The following is a 20,549-nucleotide window of genomic DNA, read 5'->3' as shown; positions in this document are numbered from 1 at the left end:
AAAAAAAGACTATCTAAATATCATGGCTCTTCAACAGTGGTGTAAAGTAATGAAGTCAACATAATTTAAAGTACTACTTAAGTCGTTTTGGGGGTATCTGTACTTTACTATATATTTTTTACAACTTTTTATTTTACTACACTACATTCCTAAAGAAAATAATGTACTTTGTATTTTCCCTGACCCCCAAAAGTATTTTGAATGCTTAGCAGGACAGGAAAACTGTACTTTTACTTTTGATACTTAAGTATATTTTTGCAATTACATTAACTTTTGATACTTAAGTATATTTAAAACAAAATACTTTTAGACTTTTACTCAAGCAGTATTTTACTGGGTGACTTTCACTTTTACATAAGTCATTTTCTATTAAGGTGTCTTTACTTTTTCTCAAGTATGAACGTAATATCATGATTAGGTATACAATATTTATTCAAAAGGAGACCATCGTGCGCTCCCAGAAGTTGCGTATAGTATTCCTATACCATACGCACAAACACACACACAGCCCTTCTCTCTCTCTCTCTCTCTCTCTCTCTCTCTCTCTCTCTCTCTCTCTCTCTCTCTCTCTCTCTCCATTTCCGCTCCTTGAACCGCTGCCTGGATCATCCTGCTGCCTCACTGCGGCCAGTTTTAAAGTGCGTGACGTCGCTTCCTTTCAACATGGCGCAGCTAGGCAGGTTGCTAATGGAAATCTGAGGGATTTACCCCACCTTCTGTCTTTATTTATGTCTGTATGTTAGAGAAACTGCCGCTGTCATCTCGAACAGAATACATCGGTCTGAAACGGCTGCTGCCCCTTGGACAGGCTCCTCGCCCCAATTCTGGTGCGTCATGTATGAGGGCAAAAAGACGAAAAACATGTTTTTAACAAGAGCTTTGGAGAAGATCCTGGCCGACAAGGAGGTTAAAAAGTCTCATCATTCACAATTGCGCAAAGCCTGCGAGGTGGCACTTGGTAAGTTCTGGCATTAACACAATCTTAGGTTGTCATTGATTTGCCCACGTCATGCATCTCTGCTTATCCTGCTTGATAGGTTTTCGGCTGCTACAATGTCGCAAAAAATCTTTCTACAATCTGTTGGCAACATTGTAGAGCTAAACGGGTTAAATGGCTTTTCGCCCGACAATTTGGGTGTTATTCTGGTGAAGGATGGGATGTAAGTGTTGAATATACAACTATCGAGGTTGCGTTATAGGCTCTGAGATAATCATTGCTTAGTTACTATGTGAATACGGAAATGGTGCAAGTGACAGGGGTGGGTGCCTCCTTTGACATTTGCAAGCTGCTACACTAGTTTATTACGCATGTAACTGATAATTCAGCCCTTTTGAAATAAATAGACAGCTATTACCTGAAAGCAAACTGGCACTGTTATTATTACCAATGATACAACCTAATGGAACTGCATTTGTCTGAAAGTCTTAGCCTCTATAGCTACAATTCTTCCTCCGAGAAGAAGCTACCGACAATTTCAAAGGGATCATTCTTCATTAAATTGTTAGAACGATATGTGCAAATAATTTAGCCTCAACACTTTTACTTTTTCTGGTGGGATGTTCTGTGTCATACGAAGCATTGTCTGTCTGCTCTGCTCTGGAAATCCAGACTGCCCTGCGTGGCTGGAGAGGGAGTGGTGTTGAAAGAATGTAGTCTATCGCCTGGCAGTGAATGTTGGCAACTGTGGTATCTTTGGAGACTGGATCTGCGTTTATGTCCAGGTCTGGGTTGTCCCCAAAAACACCTGCACCACGGCGGGCAAGTGGCAGATACTTTTGGCCATGTAGTGTTTGTTGACACCTGCTCGTCGAACATCTTATTATAAAATCATGGGCATTAATATGGAGTTGGTCCCCTCTTGCTGCTTGCCATAACAGCCTCCACTCTTCTGGGAAGGCTTTCCACTAGATGTTGGAACATTGCTGCGGGGACTTGCTTCCATTCAGGCACAAGAATATTAGTGAGGTCGGCCACTGATGTTGGGCGATTAGGCCTGGCTCACAGTTGGAGTTCCAATTCATCCCAGAGGTGTTCAATGGGCTTGAGGTCTGGACTCTGTGCAGGCCAGTCAAGTTCTTCCACACCGATTTCAACAAACCATTTCTGAAAGGACCTTGCTTTGTGCACTGGGGCATTGTCATGCTGAAACTGGAAAGGGCCTTCCCCAAACTGTTGCCACAAAGTTGGAAACACAGAATCGTCTAGAATGTCATTGTATGCTGTAGTGTTAAGATTTCCCTTCACTGGAAGTAAGGGGCCTAGCCCTAACCATGAAAAACAGCCCCAGACCATTATTCCTCCTCCAACAAACTTTACAGTTGGCACGATGCATTCGGGCAGGAAGCGTTCTCCTGACATCCTCCTAACCCAGATTCGTCTGTCTGACTGCCAGATGGTGAAGCGTGATTCATCACTCCACAGAATGTGTTTCTACTACTCCAGAGTCCAATGGTGGTGAGCTTTACACCAGTCCAGCCAACGCTTGGCATTGTGCATGGTGATCTTAGGCTTGTGTGGCTGCTCGGCCATGGAAATTTATTTCATGAAGCTCCCGATGAACAGTTCTTGTGCTGACGTTGCTTCCTGAGGCAGTTTGGAACTCGGTAGTGAGTGTTGCAACCGAGGACAGACAAGTTTTACGTATTACGCGCTTCAGCACTCAGTGGTCCCGTTCTGTGAGCTTGTGTGGCCTACCACTTCGTGGCTGAGCCGTTGTTGCTCCTAGACGTTTCCACTTCACAATAACAGCACTTACAGTTGACTGGGGAAGCTCTAGCAGAGCAGAAATTTGACAAACTGACTTGTTGTAAAGGTGGCATTCTATGACGGTGTCACGTTGAAAGTCATTGAGCTCTTCAGTAAGGCCATTCTACTGCCAATGTTTGTCTATGGAGATTGCATGGCTGTGTGCTCGATTTTATACACCTGTCAGCAATGGGTGTGGCTGAAATAACCAAATCCACTAATTTGAAGGGGTGTCCACATACTTCTGTCTATATAGTGTATCATGTTACATTATCAGCATGGCATCATTGACACTCGCAGCAGGTGCATTAAGCAGAGGCTCGTCTTTACACTATAGCCTTATCTCCATTGGTCCTATGCCGGGTTGCATTATGTTGGATATAGAAAGAGGAAGGCTCAACTAAACTTTACGGGAATCATTTTAATCTGTCATGCAACTCAGAACAGGTTTTGTTCTGATAGTTTCTGGTCCGTGTCTCAACACCAGGATGTGTGCTAGGCCTGTTTGGAACAAGTTAGGCTCTCTTCTGCTATACCTGTAATCTGACACTGCTTGTGAAACAAATTTGCCCACCTTTGTTGTTGAGCAGCCAGTGAGTCTAGTCTGTCTTTGTCTTACTGTACCTGTCTCTCATCGGTTTTGGGGGATAGGGTATGCACAATACTAGACTACATTGGTATTAGCCAATATGCAATGATATTATAATGTTATTACACGGTTAGTAACACCATTGAGTATTCACTGCATGTTTACTAAAACTTGCTCTTCTAATGTAAATTATCTGAACTATGATAATACAAATATTTTATTAGACATCTCTGTATTCTTTCCCTATTGTCTTACATAGGCTACTGGGTTTATATGAGGATTAGGCTATCTTAAGTAGGAGGAGAGTTCATAGTAGGAACAACGCTGCCCCTGCATTCATAAAGTGAATAGCCCAGATTAGTCAGAGAACCACAGTGTGTGGGTGTTTTAAGAGCAGTGAGTTTACCACTGCTTTATTATGCTGTAGGCCTGTATCGTGGCCTATAAATATTACAGATTCTAAAGGTGTGCCTGAATTCGTTTAAAAAAAAAAGATAACCAGCTGTGATTCTATTTAAAAGCTTGAAGTGTATTGGAGGCATGGATGGACATTTTGAAGGCTGCTCATCCTAAAACAATGAGAAACTTTGAGTCTGAAATAACCACTTCCTGTCTAAACTGGGTGACCCATTACCAGTGATTTACGTAATCTCTCTTCTTGCCTTGAGGCACAGAGACATCTCAGAGAGAATGCCATTACTTCCAGTCTACTGCCCTCTCAATGACAGTCCCTCTGATCATGATACATTCAGTCCTCACTGTCCCCCTCTTTGAGACACGTTGTACACACTTCCAAGACAACCCCAATCCCTACCTACTACCCCTAGTCCCCTACACACTACCTCTAGTCCCCTACACACTACCTCTAGTCCCCTACACACTACCTCTAGTTCCCTACCTACTACCCCTAGTCCCCTACACACTACCTCTAGTCCCCTACACACTACCTCTAGTCCCCTACACACTACCTCTAGTTCCCTACCTACTACCCCTAGTCCCCTACACACTACCTCTAGTCCCCTACACACTACCTCTAGTCCCCTACACACTACCTCTAGTTCCCTACCTACTACCCCTAGTCCCCTACACACTACCTCTAGTCCCCTACACACTACCTCTAGTCCCCTACACACTACCTCTAGTCCCCTACACACTACCTCTAGTCCCCTACACACTACCTCTAGTCCCCTACACACTACCTCTAGTCCCCTACACACTACCTCTAGTCCCCTACACACTACCTCTAGTTCCCTACCTACTACCCCTAGTCCCCTACACACTACCTCTAGTCCCCTACACACTACCTCTAGTCCCCTACACACTACCTCTAGTCCCCTACACACTACCTCTAGTCCCCTACACACTACCTCTAGTCCCCTACACACTACCTCTAGTTCCCTACCTACTACCCCTAGTCCCCTACACACTACCTCTAGTCCCCTACACACTACCTCTAGTCCCCTACACACTACCTCTAGTCCCCTACACACTACCTCTAGTCCCCTACACACTACCTCTAGTCCCCTACACACTACCTCTAGTCCCCTACCTACTACCTCTAGTTCCCTACCTACTACCCCTAGTCCCCTACACACTACCTCTAGTCCCCTACACACTACCTCTAGTTCCCTACACACTACCTCTAGTCCCCTACACACTACCTCTAGTCCCCTACACACTACCTCTAGTTCCCTACCTACTACCCCTAGTCCCCTACACACTACCTCTAGTCCCCTACACACTACCTCTAGTCCCCTACACACTACCTCTAGTCCCCTACACACTACCTCTAGTCCCCTACACACTACCTCTAGTCTCCTACACACTACCTCTAGTCCCCTACCTACTACCTCTAGTTCCCTACCTACTACCCCTAGTCCCCTACACACTACCTCTAGTCCCCTACACACTACCTCTAGTCCCCTACACACTACCTCTAGTCCCCTACACACTACCTCTAGTCCCCTACACACTACCTCTAGTCCCCTACACACTACCTCTAGTTCCCTACCTACTACCCCTAGTCCCCTACACACTACCTCTAGTTCCCTACACACTACCTCTAGTCCCCTACACACTACCTCTAGTTCCCTACCCACTACCCCTAGTCCCCTACACACTACCTCTAGTTCCCTACACACTACCTCTAGTTCCCTACACACTACCTCTAGTCCCCTACCTACTACCTCTAGTTCCCTACCTACTACCTCTAGTCCCCTACACACTACCTCTAGTCCCCTACACACTACCTCTAGTTCCCTACCTACTACCTCTAGTTCCCTACCTACTACCCCTAGTCCCCTACCAGCTACCCCGAGTCCCCTACCTACTACAAATATTTCCTTACCGGGTACCCTTAGTTCCCTACCTACTACCCCAGTTCCCTACCAGCTACCCCGAGTCCCCTACCTACTACAAATATTTCCTTACCGGGTACCCTTAGTTCCATACATGCTACCCCTAGTTCCCTACCTACTACCCCAGTTCCCTACCTACTACCCCTAGTGCCCTACCCACTACCCCTAGTTCCCTACCTACTACCCCTAGTTCCCAACCTACTACCCCTAGTTCCCTACCTACTACCCCTAGTTCCCTACCTACTTCCCCTACCAGCTACCCCTAGTCCCCTACCTACTACAAATATTTCCTTACCGGCTACCCTTAGTACCCTACCTACTTCCCCTAGTCCACTATCCCTAGTCCCCTACCATCTAGCCCTAGTCCCCTACCCCTACCCACTACCACTATAACCCTACCCTCTAGCCCTAGTCCCCTACACTCTAGCCCTAGTCCCCTACCCACTAGCCCTAGTCCCCTACCCACTAGCCCTAGTCCACTACCTACTAACCTTATGCTGATCCTGAATAGGCAGAGTGTTGTTCAAAGGTGTTGCATGTTACAGCCCTATTTTAACTCTTCTTATAGCTTTGTGATCTTCATTGTAACACTATCCAAGCCATTACATCTGTTTTGTTGAAAAACTAAGTTGTCAGCCTCAGATTTAGTTTGTTCTCATTTTCACTGTGAACTTGACCTTTGCTGTTGTTTAGGGATACACATCCTGCGTCAGCATGCATAGTGAAGGGTTCTCACATTGTCACAGAGAAGCAAAACAGTGACGGAAGCAGGAGTACATTCATCCTAAGATCAGAGTAGGTCTGATGAGAGAGCTAGGGAGAGAGAGGGAGGGAGAACGGTAGATGGATGGAAGAGAGACTCTGGAGACATCAAAGATGCCTAGGTGAAGTAGCTGGCGCTCTCCTCCTATTCTGAGAATGCGGTTTATGGTCCATTTCATTCATGATGAATAAATAGTTTGCCAACGCCGGGCTGACTTCCAAGTCCGTAACCAATATATGATTTTTCTGCAGTGAGATAAATCAGCATATTTACATCCTCCTGAAAACAACCCCAAGTATTTTGGTGCTTGCAGTATGGACCAAATGGGCTAAAAAAATATAACAGATGCTTTCTATCAGTCCAGTGGAAGGTGAGGTAGAGATACCATAATGCTTGTAAACACCTACCTGACTCTCCAAACAGTTAAGGGGGAAGGGGAGGGGCTACTGTGATCAACTTTAAATCCAGATGTTGAGTCACGGGGAGGGAAGAAGCTGCCAGCCGCAGCGAGGTCAGGGCTCTTCCAGAGGTCAGGGCTCTTCCAGAGTTCAGTAGGGCCGCTGCACATTTCTCTCATTCCACAGTCCTCTGCTTTCCCAGCTCACTGCAGCCTGTGAATACATGCAGTTCACACACACACAAGGGCCTGCTGCGGGGATATAGCAGTCTGTCCACAGTATATGCCTACACTGTACCGTATCAGTGCAGTCTTATGCAGGCTTAAACTGGCTTATGCAGTGTATAGCCGTGGTTTCATGAACTTGGTCATATCTAGGATAAGTCACTGGCAGTCCTCTTTATACAGTACTGTATTTTGTCAGTTTATATGACAAAACAAGCAATGTGTAGTGTAGAGAATCATTGTACCATCCAAACCGCTGTGAAATATGTTTTCAATAACCCAAAACATAGTATTTTCAGCTGTTCGAAGCTGGTGTACAAAACTCAAAGTAAAATACGAAGAACAAAACTTAAGAACGGGAAGCATAGAAATAGTGCACATAGAACAGATGATATACGCTTCTTAGACTTGCTTTCAATGAGAAGGACAGATCTATAACTCACATTTCTATATGAATTTGGTCAGGTCGCCCAAAAAGTTAGATATTGTAGCTTTAATCTACTATTACTACAGCAGTAACTACGAATCCTTTTAAGTGAAACAATGTGAGCTGACCCATAGTAGATCTCATTTAATTCATATGATGCGGAAAAGAGGCATGCAACAAATTTCTAATATGCTGTAATATGCTGCTTATTAACCTTCCCAAAAGTAAGGTTGACATGAACAAAGTTATGGAGCAACTACTATGGAAAACTGTTTTCCTCCTGAGTGTGGATGGTAATGAAGATGAAGCTATATATAAGTATGAACAGAATATATGATGTACTATTCAGGAAGAATGTGTGCGCTGATAGCAGAATACAATTCCTTAAAAGGCCTTTCAGGAATGTTTTTCTCTCTGAAAACTTTTAACAGCTATCTACAGCCTGTTATGGCCTATTTTTGTCACATATACTTTGGTAATTTGTTTTGCCAAACCTTACCACACACGGTGGGTACATCTGCATGTGGCCCTCAATCAGTCAATGGAATTTCATGGACAATATCTGAATACTTGGTATTAACCATGTGTTTCCATATATTTATTTATTTGATTTCTTTACCCCTTTTTCTCCCCAATTGGTAGTTAGTCTTGTCCCATCGCTGCAACTCCCATACGGACTTGGGAGAGGCGAAGGTCGAGAGCTGTGCGTCCTCCGAAACACGACCCCGCCAAGCCGCACTGCTTCCTGACTCACTGCTCGCTTAACCCGGAAGCCAGCTGCACCAATGTGTCGAAGGAAACACCGTACAGCGGCGACTGAAGTCAGTGTGCATGTGCCCGGCCACCACAATGAGTTGCTAGAGCGCGATAGAACAAGGACATCCCAGTCGGCCAAACCCTCCCCTAACCAGGACGACGCTGGGCCAATTGTGCGCCGCCTCATGGGTCTCCCGGTCGCGACCGGCTGCGACACAGCCCGGGATCGAACAGGGATCTGTAGTAATGCCTCTAGCACTGCGATGCAGTGCCTTAGACCGCTGCGCCACTCGGGAGCCCGTTTCCATTTATTTCACTCAAAGTTTGTTCTGAACAATTGTGGAGTATTGAGATGTATAATTCATCCCTAAGAGCAAAGATCTGTGTGTATCCAATGTGGTGACGCAGGCTTCCAGGACAGAGCACTTTTAACATTACCATCTGCCAGCATGGTGATGAATATTCATCCAAGTGGGATGTTTTTGCCGGTCTGTAAAATCTAAGTTCAAACCAAAGGTAAACTGTGCTGGTTGTCTCTGGTTGCATTCTGTAATAACACGTAATTTCAAGTTATTTATTGAAGGCACTGTACCAAGCCCACAAGTATTAAATAGCAAAAACAAGCACTGAAAAGACATCTTAACTATTGTACATTGACAGGAAGTAGAGGTCTATAGGCCTATGTGTAAACATACTGCATACTATAGAAATAGTTCAGTGTTCAAATAAATGTGGGCACGGCACTGGCCACGTGGTCATTAGGGGCACCTTCCTCTGGGAACAGTACACTTCTGGTCATTAGGCCCACTGAACATATGCCCTCATTAGGCCCACTGAACATATGCCCTCATTAGGCCCACTGAACATATGCCCTCATTAAGCCCACTGAACATATGCCCTCATTAGGCCCACTGAACATATGCCCTCATTAGGCCCACTGAACATATGCCCTCATTAGGCCCACTGAACATGATAAGCCCAATAAGGGATCCAAATTCTTAATGAAGCTTTTTCATTGCAACTCCCAAAGGACCAGCATGCGCTACAGTGATTATCTTGCACACAAAGCAATGGGGTGGAGAGTTTGCTCCATAGTTTTGCACAAAATATACTTACAACTGGTTATACGGACTGTACCAAATCCTCATTGGGATACTTGTTGTTGGTTTCGTTTTGGATTTATAAGTACTAAGTGGTTTTAAGATCAAATATATAAGAGTTTAGAGTAACTAGCATTTAGCCCAAGTGATCAAATGATTCCTATTAGCTCTCAGCAATGTATTATTGTGATTGCTACTTATTTAGCACCATCAAATAGGCTAAGGCGTATTTAATTACAGTGGCAAGAAAAAGTATGTGAACCCTTTGGAATTACCTGGATTTCTACATAAATTGGTCATACATTTTGATCTGATCTCCATCTAAGTCACAACAATAGACAAACACAGTGTGCTTAAACTAATAACACACAAATTATTTTATTTCTCTTGTCTATATTGAATACATAATTTAAAGTGTAAGTTGGAAAAAGTATGTGAACCCCTAGGCTAATGACTTCTAAAGCTAAGAATTGTTCACTTGCATAAAGCTGGAAAGGGTTACAAAAGTATCTCTAAAAGCCTTGATGTTCATTAGTCCACGGTAAGACAAATTGTCTATAAATGGAGAAAGTTCAGCGCTGTTGCTACTCTCCCTAGGAGTGGCCGTCCTGCAAAGATGACTGCAAGAGCACAGCGCATAATGCTCAATGAGGTTAAGAAGAATGCTAGAATTTCAGCTAAAGACTTACAGAAATCTCTGGAATATGCTAACATCTCTGTTGATGAGTTTTGTGTCGTAAAACACTAAACAAGAATTGTGTTCATGGGAGGACACCACGGAAGAAGCCACTGCTGTCCAAAACAAACATTGCTGCACATCTGTTTGCAAAAGTGCACCTGGATGTTCCAAAATATTCTGTGGACAGATGAAACTACAGTTGAGTTGTTTGGAAGGAACACACAACACTGTGTGTGGAGAAAAAAAGGCACAGCACACCAACATCAAAACCTCATCCCAACTGTAAAGTATGGTGGAGGGAGCATCATGGTTTGGAGCTGCCTCGGGACCTGGACAGCTTGCTATCATCGACGTAAAAATGAATTCCCAAGTTTATCAAGACATTTTGCAGGAGAATGTTAGGGTATCTGTCCGCCAATTGAAGCTCAACAGAAGTTGGGTGATGCAACAGGACAACGACCCAAAATGCAGAAGTAAATCAAAAACAGGATGGCTTCAACAGAAGAAAATACGCCTTCTGGAGTGGCCCAGTCCTAGTCCTGACCTCAACCCGATTGAGATGCTGTGGCATGACCTCAAGAGAGCAGTTCACACCAGACATCCCAAGAATATTGCTGAACTGAAACAGTTTTGTAAAGAGGAATGGTCCAAAATTCCTCCTGACCATTGTGCAGGTCTGATCCGCAACTACAGAAAACATTTGGTTGAGGTTATTGCTGCCAAAGGAAGGTCAACCAGTTATTAAATCCAAAGGTTCACATACTTTTCCCACCCTGCACTGTGAATGTTCACACGGTGTGTTCAGTAAAGACATGAAAACGTATAGTTGTTTGTGTTATTAGTTTTAGTAGACTGTGTTTGTCTATTTTTGTGACCTAGATGAAGTTCAGATCAAATTGTATGACCAATTTATGCAGAAATCCAGGTTTTTCCAAAGGGTTCACATACTTTTTCTTGCCACTGTGTAAAGTAGACAACTTTTCATCATATTCCTAACATGAGAAAAATAAATTCACTAATCAAGGGGAGGCCTAGACAAACATGGAATACCTAGCTGTATGAAGCTTAGACACCTCGGAGCCAGTGCTACCAGAGGATGACTGGATGAGAGAGTAAATTAGTGAAGAGACGGCAGCCTTCAACCATCTCTTATGTTCCTTTTACTTTCAGACTTCTGGAAATATTCACTGCTGCTCTGTCTGTCGCGTAAATGGAGACAGATCGGTGTGTGTATATATGTGTGTGTGCGTTCCGTAATTTTTGGTTGCAACTTAAAATATGGAGTGAGTAAATTGTCTAAAACTTGGAACACATGGACTGAAGTGTGTGTGTGTGTGTGTGTGTGTGTGGGAATGGAGTCTGGCCAAGCCTGCCTACCGCAGGGTATTGTTGTTTATGGTGAATGTGGTGAGTTTAATTTGGTTTGCAGGCTTGCTCTCCCTTAGTGAGGAGCATATGTTGGGCTCTGGGCTGTCTAGAGCGAGAAGAGGAGGAGAGGATGGGATGGGGGGGAGAGGAGGAAGAGGAGGGGAGTGGAGAGAAGGGGAGAGGATACTGAGGAGAAGAGCTCTCTTTTTCTAGCTTTATGGCCTTGGTTAAAGGGGTAATCTACCCCAAACCACTAATTCCTATGATTAACAGTGTTCAATAGTGTTAAATAACACTAATATGTGAAAACAATATTTTTTTGTGAACAAATATTTCATTTTGTTGTTATAACAAGGTTGGTAGAAACATGTGAAAATAATTTTGGGAAATCTGTTGCAGTTCAAGTCTACTACAAAACCCTCATTGAAATGCTCTTTCTCTCTGGGTTGGCTGGCTAGCTAGCTAGGTAGCTAGCTAGAAAACATAGCTGTACACAATAATACCAAAGTCAATATCAGCATGTGAAGTAGCTAGTTAGCTTAAAACCGCCTAAACAAACTGCACTGAGTTCATCTTGCAGTTCGTCTCTGCCACTGAGCTATAAACAGCGTTTAATTTTTTTGCTATAAACGGCGTCTCTGCCCAGAGCGAGAGCAACGTTACGTTGCTTTCCCACAGAGATACTTTTGAGGTGATGGGAAACTCCATTACAATCATATTAACGCACCTTGTGTACGTTGCACATAAGTCGTCAATGGGTCGTACGGTGCATTCTGGGTGATTCTGGGACAAGGAGAGCTCTCCTTCAAGGAGTGAATGGTAGTCAAAAAAGCACTAACTCAAAAAATGAACTTTAGCATGGATTTCGTGAACAAGAAGTACAACACTGCAAATATTTTCCAAGATGTGAGATAATTAACTTGTTCTCTGTAATATCGTTTAGCTTTGGAATTGTGAGATTACGTACTTTCGAGGAAAATAGGCAGGTTTCTCTACTCATACCTTGACTTTGAGAAGGGATTGCGTGACGATTAGCTTAGCGCCTGCATGATGCAGCATGACAATGTGAATGAGATGGGTCGACAGTCAGTTGGGTGGGGCATTTCTCCATTCATTGCCCAATGGGATTCCTATCTCCTCCTTTCTGTAATATCTCTGTTTCCCACAGACACACAGGGCGAATTGCGACATGGTACTTGAAGGAGAAACTGAGTTGAATAATTTGGTACACTGTTTAGATTGAGCACATTAAGCGAAATATTTACTTTGTCATAATGATATAAACAAATGGATGTGTTCTAGACACGCCCATACCATCTATTGGCTGATCTGGGGTGCTGGTAATAGTTTTGAAAGCATTATAAAATGTGATAATGTGTTATCCCCTATCTCCAGTGATGAGAATTATGTAGCTATGACGCATTCCTAGACGATTTCTTGATTTTCACAGACGGACCACTCAGAAGTTAAATCATGGAATTGTTTATTTTATCCATTGACAGAACGTAGTCTTTCTCCAAATTGACAGGAGTTTCCGGATTTTTATTTCTGGATGTGGATTATCCCTTTAACTGCTCATATAGGCAGATAATCGCTCCACAGACAGACAGCTTAGTAGTTTAATTGCAGACCCAGTAGACACCTCATGGTGCACTCCTGTCTCGGCCCCACCAGGCTGTGTGCAGACCGGCAGCTTAGCTCAGATGTAAGCCAGCAGGTTCACTACTACTCACATCATTAGCAGGGAGAAAGTCACTCTCTTACAGCCCAAACTAGACCTGATAATGAAATGAACCAACTCCTTTCTCTAGAAAGAACCAAGTTGGGAGGAAAATTAGCTAATACTCTACTGTTCCTCTGTGTTGGGTTTTTCTGTATCGCACCAGTCAAAATATTTTGTTACACTGATACCCCAAACATCCATAATACATGAATGATCTGTGCAAATGCCTCATTCAATATAAGGAGAGGTGATGAATTAATTTTGTTTCAGCAGCCAACAAAGAGATGAGCGGAACGGAGGGAATATTCTCCTTCTCTTTCTCCTTGTCGTTTGGTGGTGTTGGAAGAGTTAAGATGCTGATATTTAGCAGATCCTGTCATCTGTGTGCATCTGAGGTGGGCTGATACAAAGCTAACGAGTTACCATACATCACCCTAACTAAAGGAGATGGTGAGCGAGGAGGATCGGGAAGGGAGGGAGGGACTGAATGGTGAAGAAAGAGGGATGGAGGAAGGGAGAGAGAGAAAGAGAATATTGAGGGAGAGAAGAAAGGAGGGTACTGACATACAGAGAGCAAGTGAGGGAGAGAGAGAAAGAGTAATTGAGATAAATAGAGAGAGATGCCATGCCAGCCTGCGCCCCATACTCAGCAGGTGTGAAGGAGTAGGTGGTTGATGAGAGTTGGCCCTTTGGATTCCTGATAAAGAAAGACCTCAACTGTGTAATAATCAAGGCCTGGTGCAGCAGAAAACCATCTCCCATCTCTCCACTATGGCAGTCAGTCAGCGTAGTGATTCCCAGCATGATTAGACAGGGGCTTTAGCAGGTCTGCGTGAGTAGGCTGGAGGCCCGGGAGTCCATGGGGCTCCAGGCCCACAACACACATTAGGTAGTCCAGACAACCTCTGGTAGCCAGGGTTTCCTGCCTCTCCACTCTTCTCCTCTCCCAAATGTAATTACTGCAGTGCAATGTCAGGGGGCTGATTTTCCACCGGTTCGCCGTGACAGCTGCAGCTGCCCTCTGTTTACCGATGCTCAGGGGAGAGATTGAGTTGGAGGTTGCCACCTACAAACAGATCTAGGATCAGATTACTCAACCCTGGTCCTAATGTTAAGCTTCATTGTGTGAGATAATACACTACATAGCCAAAAGTATGTGGACACCTGCTCGTCGAACATCTCATTCCAAAATCATTGGCATTAATATGGAGTTGGTCCCCTTTCTTTGCTGCTATAACAGCTTCCACTCTTCTGGGAAGGCTTTCCACTAGATGTTGGAACATTGCTGCGGGGACTTGCTTCCATTCAGCCACGAGCATTAGTGAGGTCTGCCACTGATGTTGGGCGATTAGGCCTGGCTCACAGTCAGCGTTCCTATTTGTATTTATTATGGAACCCCATTAGCTGCTGCAGTTACACAATTTTAAAAACATTACAATACATTCATAACAGATTTCACAACACACTGTCTGCCCTCAGGCCCCTACTCCACTACCACGTCTACAACACAAAATCCATGTGTACGTGTGTGTGTACGTGTGTGTGTGTACGTGCGTGTGCGTGTGTGCGTGTGCGTGTGCGTGTGTGCGCATGTGTCTCCGCCTATTTTTGTGTTGGTTCACAGTCCCCGCTGTTCCATAAGGTGTATTTTTATCAGTTAAAAAAAATTCTGATTCTACTGCTTGCATCAGTTACCTGATGTGGAATAGAGTTCCATGTAGTCATGGCTCTATGTAGTTCTGTGCGCCTCACATAGTCTGTTCTGGACTTGGGGACTGTGAAGAGACCTCTGGTGGCATGTCTTGTGGGGTATGCATGGGTGTCTGAGCTGTGTGCTAGTCGTTTAAACAGACAGCTCTATGCTTTCAACATGTCAATACCTCTCACAAATAAAAGTAGTGATGAAGTCAATCTTTCCTCCACTTTGAGCCAGGAGAGATTGACATGCATATTATTAATGTTTCTCTCTGTGTACATCCAAGGGCCAGCCGTGCTGCCCTGTTCTGAGCCAGCCGTGCTGCCCTGTTCTGAGCCAGCCGTGCTGCCCTGTTCTGAGCCAGCCGTGCTGCCCTGTTCTGAGCCAGCCGTGCTGCCCTGTTCTAAACCAGCCGTGCTGCCCTGTTCTAAGCCAGCCGTGCTGCCCTGTTCTGAACCAGCCGTGCTGCCCTGTCCTGCGCCAATTGCAATTCCTAAGTCCCTCTTTGTGGCACCTGACCACATGACTGAACAGTGTATACAGTGGGGCAAAAAAGTATTTAGTCAGCCACCAATTGTGCAAGTTCTCCCACTTAAAAAGATGACAGGCCTGTAATTTTCATCATAGGTACACGTCAACTATGACAGACAAAATGAGAAAAAAAATCCAGAAAATCACATTGGAGGATTTTTTATGAATTTATTTGCAAATTATGGTGGAAAATAAGTATTTGGTCACCTACAAACAAGCAAGATTTCTGGCTCTCACAGACCTGTAACTTCTTCTTTAAGTGGCTCCTCTGTCCTCCACTCGTTACCTGTATTAATGGCACCTGTTTGAACTTGTTATCAGTATAAAAGACACCTGTCCACAACCTCAAACAGTCACACTCCAAACTCCACTATGGCCAAGACCAAAGAGCTGTCAAAGGACGCCAGAAACAAAATTGTAGACCTGCACCAGGCTGGGAAGACTGAATCTGCAATAGGTAAGCAGCTTGGTTTGAAGAAATCAACTGTGGGAGCAATTATTAGGAAATGGAAGACATACAAGACCACTGATAATCTCCCTCGATCTGGGGCTCCACGCAAGATCTCACCCCGTGGGGTCAAAATGATCACAAGAATGGTGAGCAAAAATCCCAGAACCACACAGGGAGACCTAGTGAATGACCTGCAGAGAGCTGGGACCAAAGTAACAAAGCCTACCATCAGTAACACACTACGCCGCCAGGGACTCAAATCCTGCAGTGCCAGACGTGTCCCCCTGCTTAAGCCAGTACATGTCCAGACCCGTCTGAAGTTTGCTAGAGAGCATTTGGATGATCCAGAAGAGGATTGGGAGAATGTCATATGGTCAGATGAAACCAAAATATAACTTTTTGGTATAAACTCAACTCGTCGTGTTTGGAGGACAAAGAATGCTGAGTTGCATCCAAAGAACACCATACCTACTGTGAAGCATGGGGGTGGAAACATCATGCGTTGGGGCTGTTTTTCTGCAAAGGGACCAGGACGACTGATCCGTGTAAAGGAAAGAATGAATGGGGCCATGTATCGTGAAATTTTGAGTGAAAACCTCCTTCCATCAGCAAGGGCATTGAAGATGAAACGTGGCTGGGTCTTTCAGCCTGACAATGATCCCAAACACACCGCCTGGGCAACGAAGGAGTGGCTTCGTAAGAAGCATTTCAAGGTCCTGGAGTGACCTAGCCAGTCTTCAGATCTCAGCCCCATAGAAAATCTTTGGAGGGAGTTGAAAGTCCGTGTTGCCCAGCGACAGCCCCAAAACATCACTGCTCTAGAGGAGATCTGCATGGAAGAATGGGCCAAAATACCAGCAACAGTGTGTGAAAACCTTGTGAAGACTTACAGAAAACGTTTGACCTGTGTCATTGCCAACAATGGGTATATAACAAAGTATTGAGAAACTTTTGTTATTGACCAAATACTTATTTTCCACCATAATTTGCTAATAAATTCATAAAAAAATCCTACAATGTGATTTTCTGGATTCTTTTTTCTCATTTTGTCTGTCATAGTTGAAGTGTACCTATGATGAAAATTACAGGCCTCTCTCATCTTTTTAAGTGGGAGAACTTGCACAATTGGTGGCTGACTAAATACTTTTTTGCCCCACTGTATATACAAATATTCTTTACATCAACAACATACAAATCACTACGAAACTTCTTGTATGACCTCTTATACACTATATTAGGCCCAGCCTTTGGAACTTTGGTTTTCCTAGATATTGCTACTATATTGTGATCACTACATCCAATGGATCTGGATACTGCTTTAAAGCAAATTTCTGCAGCATTAGTACAGATGTGATCAATACATGTTTTCATTCCTGTGCTGTTTGTAACAACCCTGGTAGGTTAACTGATAACCTGAACCAGGTTGCAGGCACTGGTTAAAGTTTGAAGCTTTTTCTTGAGTTGGCAGCTTGATGAAAGCCTGTCAATATTTAAATCCCCCAGAAAATATCCCTCTGTTGATATCACATACATTATCATGCATTTCACACGTTATCCAGATACTGACTGTTAGCACTTGGTGGTCTATAGCAGCTTCCCACCATAATGGGCTTTAGGTGAGGCAGATGAACCTGTAGCCATATTACTTCAACAGTATTTAACATGAGATCCTCTATAATCTTTACAGACATCTGGTTCAGAATATAACCAGCAACACCTCCACCACTGGCATTTCTGTATTTTCTGTAAATATTTTAACCTTGTATTACTACCACTGTATCATCAAAGGTATTATCTAAGTGAGTTTCAGAGACGGTCAGAATAAGAATGTCATCTGTTACTAGCAAGTTATTCATTTCGTTTCTTAACCTCTCTAGGGTCGGCGGGACGAAATCGTCCCACCTACATAACAGCCAGTGGAATCTTGTGGCGCGTTATTCAAATACCTTAGAAATGCTATTACTTCAATTTCTCAAACATATGACTATTTTACACCATTTTAAAGACAAGACTCTCGTTAATCTAACCACACTGTCCGATTTCAAAAAGGCTTTCCAGCGAAAGCAAAACATTAGATTATGTCAGCAGAGTACCCAGCCAGAAATAATCAGACACCCATTTTTCAAGCTAGCATATAATGTCACATAAACCCAAACCACAGCTAAATGCAGCACTAACATTTGATGATCTTCATCAGATGACAACCCTAGGACATTATGTTATAAAATACATGCATGTTTTGTTCAATCAAGTTCATATTTATATCAAAAACCAGCTTTTTACATTAGCATGTGACGTTCAGAACTAGCATACCCCCCGCAAACTTCCGGTGAATTTACTAAACATTTACTAAATTACTCACGATAAACGTTCACAAAAAAGCATAACAATTATTTTAAGAATTATAGATACAGAACTCCTCTATGCACTCTATGTCCGATTTTAAAATAGCTTTTCGGTGAAAGCACATTTTTGCAATATTCTGAGTAGATAGCCCGGCATCACAGGGCTAGCTATTTAGACACCCAGCAAGTTTAGCACTCACCAAAGTCAGATTTACTATAAGAAAAATGTTATTACCTTTGGTGTTCTTCGTCAGAATGCACTCCCAGGACTTCTACTTCAATAACAAATGTTGGTTTGGTCCCAAATAATAGCGGCGTTTTGTTCGTGTGTTCAAGACACTATCCGAATGGTAAAGAAGGGTGACGAGCACGACGCATTTCGTGACAAATTTCTAAATATTCCATTACAGTTACTTCGAAGCATGTCAACCGCTGTTTAAAATCAATTTTTATGCCATTTTTCTCGTAAAAAAAGCGATAATATTCCGACCGGGAATCTCTGTTTAGGTTCAAAGACGATAGAAAATAAAAACATGGGGTCGACTCGTGCATGCGCCTAAGCCCATTGTCCTCTGATAGAGCACTTACCAAAAGCGCTAATGTGTTTCAGCCTGGGGCTGGAATTACATCATTCAGCTTTTTCCCGCCTTCTGAGAGCCTATGGGAGCCGTAGGAAGTGTCACGTTACAGCAAAGATCCTCAGTCTTCAATAAACAGAGTCAAGAAACTCAAGGAATGGTCAGACAGGACACTTCCTGTAAGGAATCTTCTCAGGCTTTTGCCTGCCATTTGAGTTCTGTTATACTCACAGACACCATTCAAACAGTTTTAGAAACTTTAGGGTGTTTTCTATCCAAAGCCAATAATTATATGCATATTCTAGTTACTGGGCAGGAGTAGTAACCAGATTAAATCGGGTACGTTTTTTATCCAGCCGTGTAAATACTGCCCCCTACCCCCAACAGGTTAAGCTACATATGTTGACGTGGGCTATTTTGAACATTTTTCTGGCATGCTTGATTGTTTTCATTGCTTTACTGGGAAGCTTAACAGAAGTAGATATTCTCATGTTATTTATGTTAGTGCAGGGTGTGCTGCACACGGTGGACTTCCTACTAGGGCACACCGCCTCAGTGCTAACAGCATAAATCTGGTTCATAGGCACATGATTGCTGCATATTAAAGCTTTAGGATCAGCAGAGGCATTCAGGGCAGTTAGAGGGACATAAATTAGGTTATTTACATTGTGTCTACCAATGCCCCTGATGTAATGTACAAAAGCTAAAGCCTTGTGATGACTCAGCGACACAATGGTGGGGATTAGCTGAGTTGGGCTTGGGTCATTGATAACTCATTGTCTCAACGCAGCCTTATAATGCTGTGAAAGGATCCAGGAACCCAAATGATTTGGGAGGATCCCAACCTCCTTATAAAACGTGTTTTGTTTCCGAAAGGTATAGAAATTGTCAACAAAAGTTGCACCCATTGAGCTGCAATAATCACGTAGCCAGTTGTGAAGAGAGAGAATCTTGCTAAAGCGTTCAATGCCACGATTCAGAGAGGGCACAGGGCCACAATATGGTGGGTCTTTTATTAGTGTGTAGCAGAGAGTCAATCAGCTCTTTGAAATTCAGTTTCAATTGTTCAGAGCTGCCCTTCATAATGTCATTAAAACCCACATGGACTACAATAGAATCAATGTCCATGTCCTGGCGTAGGACATTCGGGAGCAGCTTAGTAATGTAATTTACTTAAGCTCATGAGATAGGACATTGTTTTTGCACCAGGAACAGTCGCATTTATTACCATGGAGATGCCCAAAATCACGGCTGGCGAGAAGGACGAGTAAATCCACCCACTCCCACGCTTCACAGGATGGTGCATGCCTCCGACAGATGAAGAAGCCCCGCTCAATCCAGAGCAGGGACGGAAGGTTGCTGACGTCAACTTCAAAATCATAGGGATGGATTAAGAGTAGGCACAGCAGCCGCAGACACAGGTACCCCCAGCGACGAAGGTGCAGGTTGATCAGGCTCCAGACACAGGTGCCCCCAGTGACGAAGGTGCAGGTTGATCAGGCTCCAGACACAGGTACCCCCAGCGACGAAGGTGCAGGTTGATCAGGCTCCAGACACAGGTACCCCCAGCGACGAAGGTGCAGGTTGATCAGGCGGCAAAACTATTCGTTGTTTGTATTCGCTCCGGCCCTCTCGTTGACATTGTAGACTGCTTTGCGGGAGGCCGCTGTCTTCGTCTTCCACGGCTCGTGACATGCGACCATCGTTGATTGCCATGCTCCTCTTGCTGTGCTCCTTAGACTCCACTATCAGATGGGGGAGGAGAGGCAGGAGATGGCTCCTCTGGCAAAAGAACTCCGGGCAACACCGGCCAGTCGG

General features: G+C 44.0%; 1 protein-coding gene across 4 annotated transcripts in view; it reads left to right on the top strand.

Annotated features, from left to right (window-relative positions):
* Positions 1 to 588: 588 nt before the first annotated feature.
* LOC106579520 (brefeldin A-inhibited guanine nucleotide-exchange protein 1) overlaps positions 589 to 20,549 on the top strand; it is a 113,605-nt gene continuing 93,644 nt past the window's right edge. For all 4 annotated transcript variants that reach the window (XM_014159496.2, XM_014159495.2, XM_014159494.2 and 1 more), the window contains exon 1: positions 589 to 958. In XM_014159496.2, coding sequence (XP_014014971.1) covers positions 835 to 958 — 124 coding nt within the window. In that variant the 5' untranslated portion in view covers positions 589 to 834. The remainder of the gene's footprint in view (positions 959 to 20,549) is intronic.

Source organism: Salmo salar, chromosome ssa19, assembly GCF_905237065.1.
Source record: "Salmo salar chromosome ssa19, Ssal_v3.1, whole genome shotgun sequence".
NCBI classification, from domain to species: domain Eukaryota; kingdom Metazoa; phylum Chordata; class Actinopteri; order Salmoniformes; family Salmonidae; genus Salmo; species Salmo salar.
Note: the sequence above shows the minus strand (reverse complement) of the source record. Positions and strands in the feature narration are given on the sequence as shown.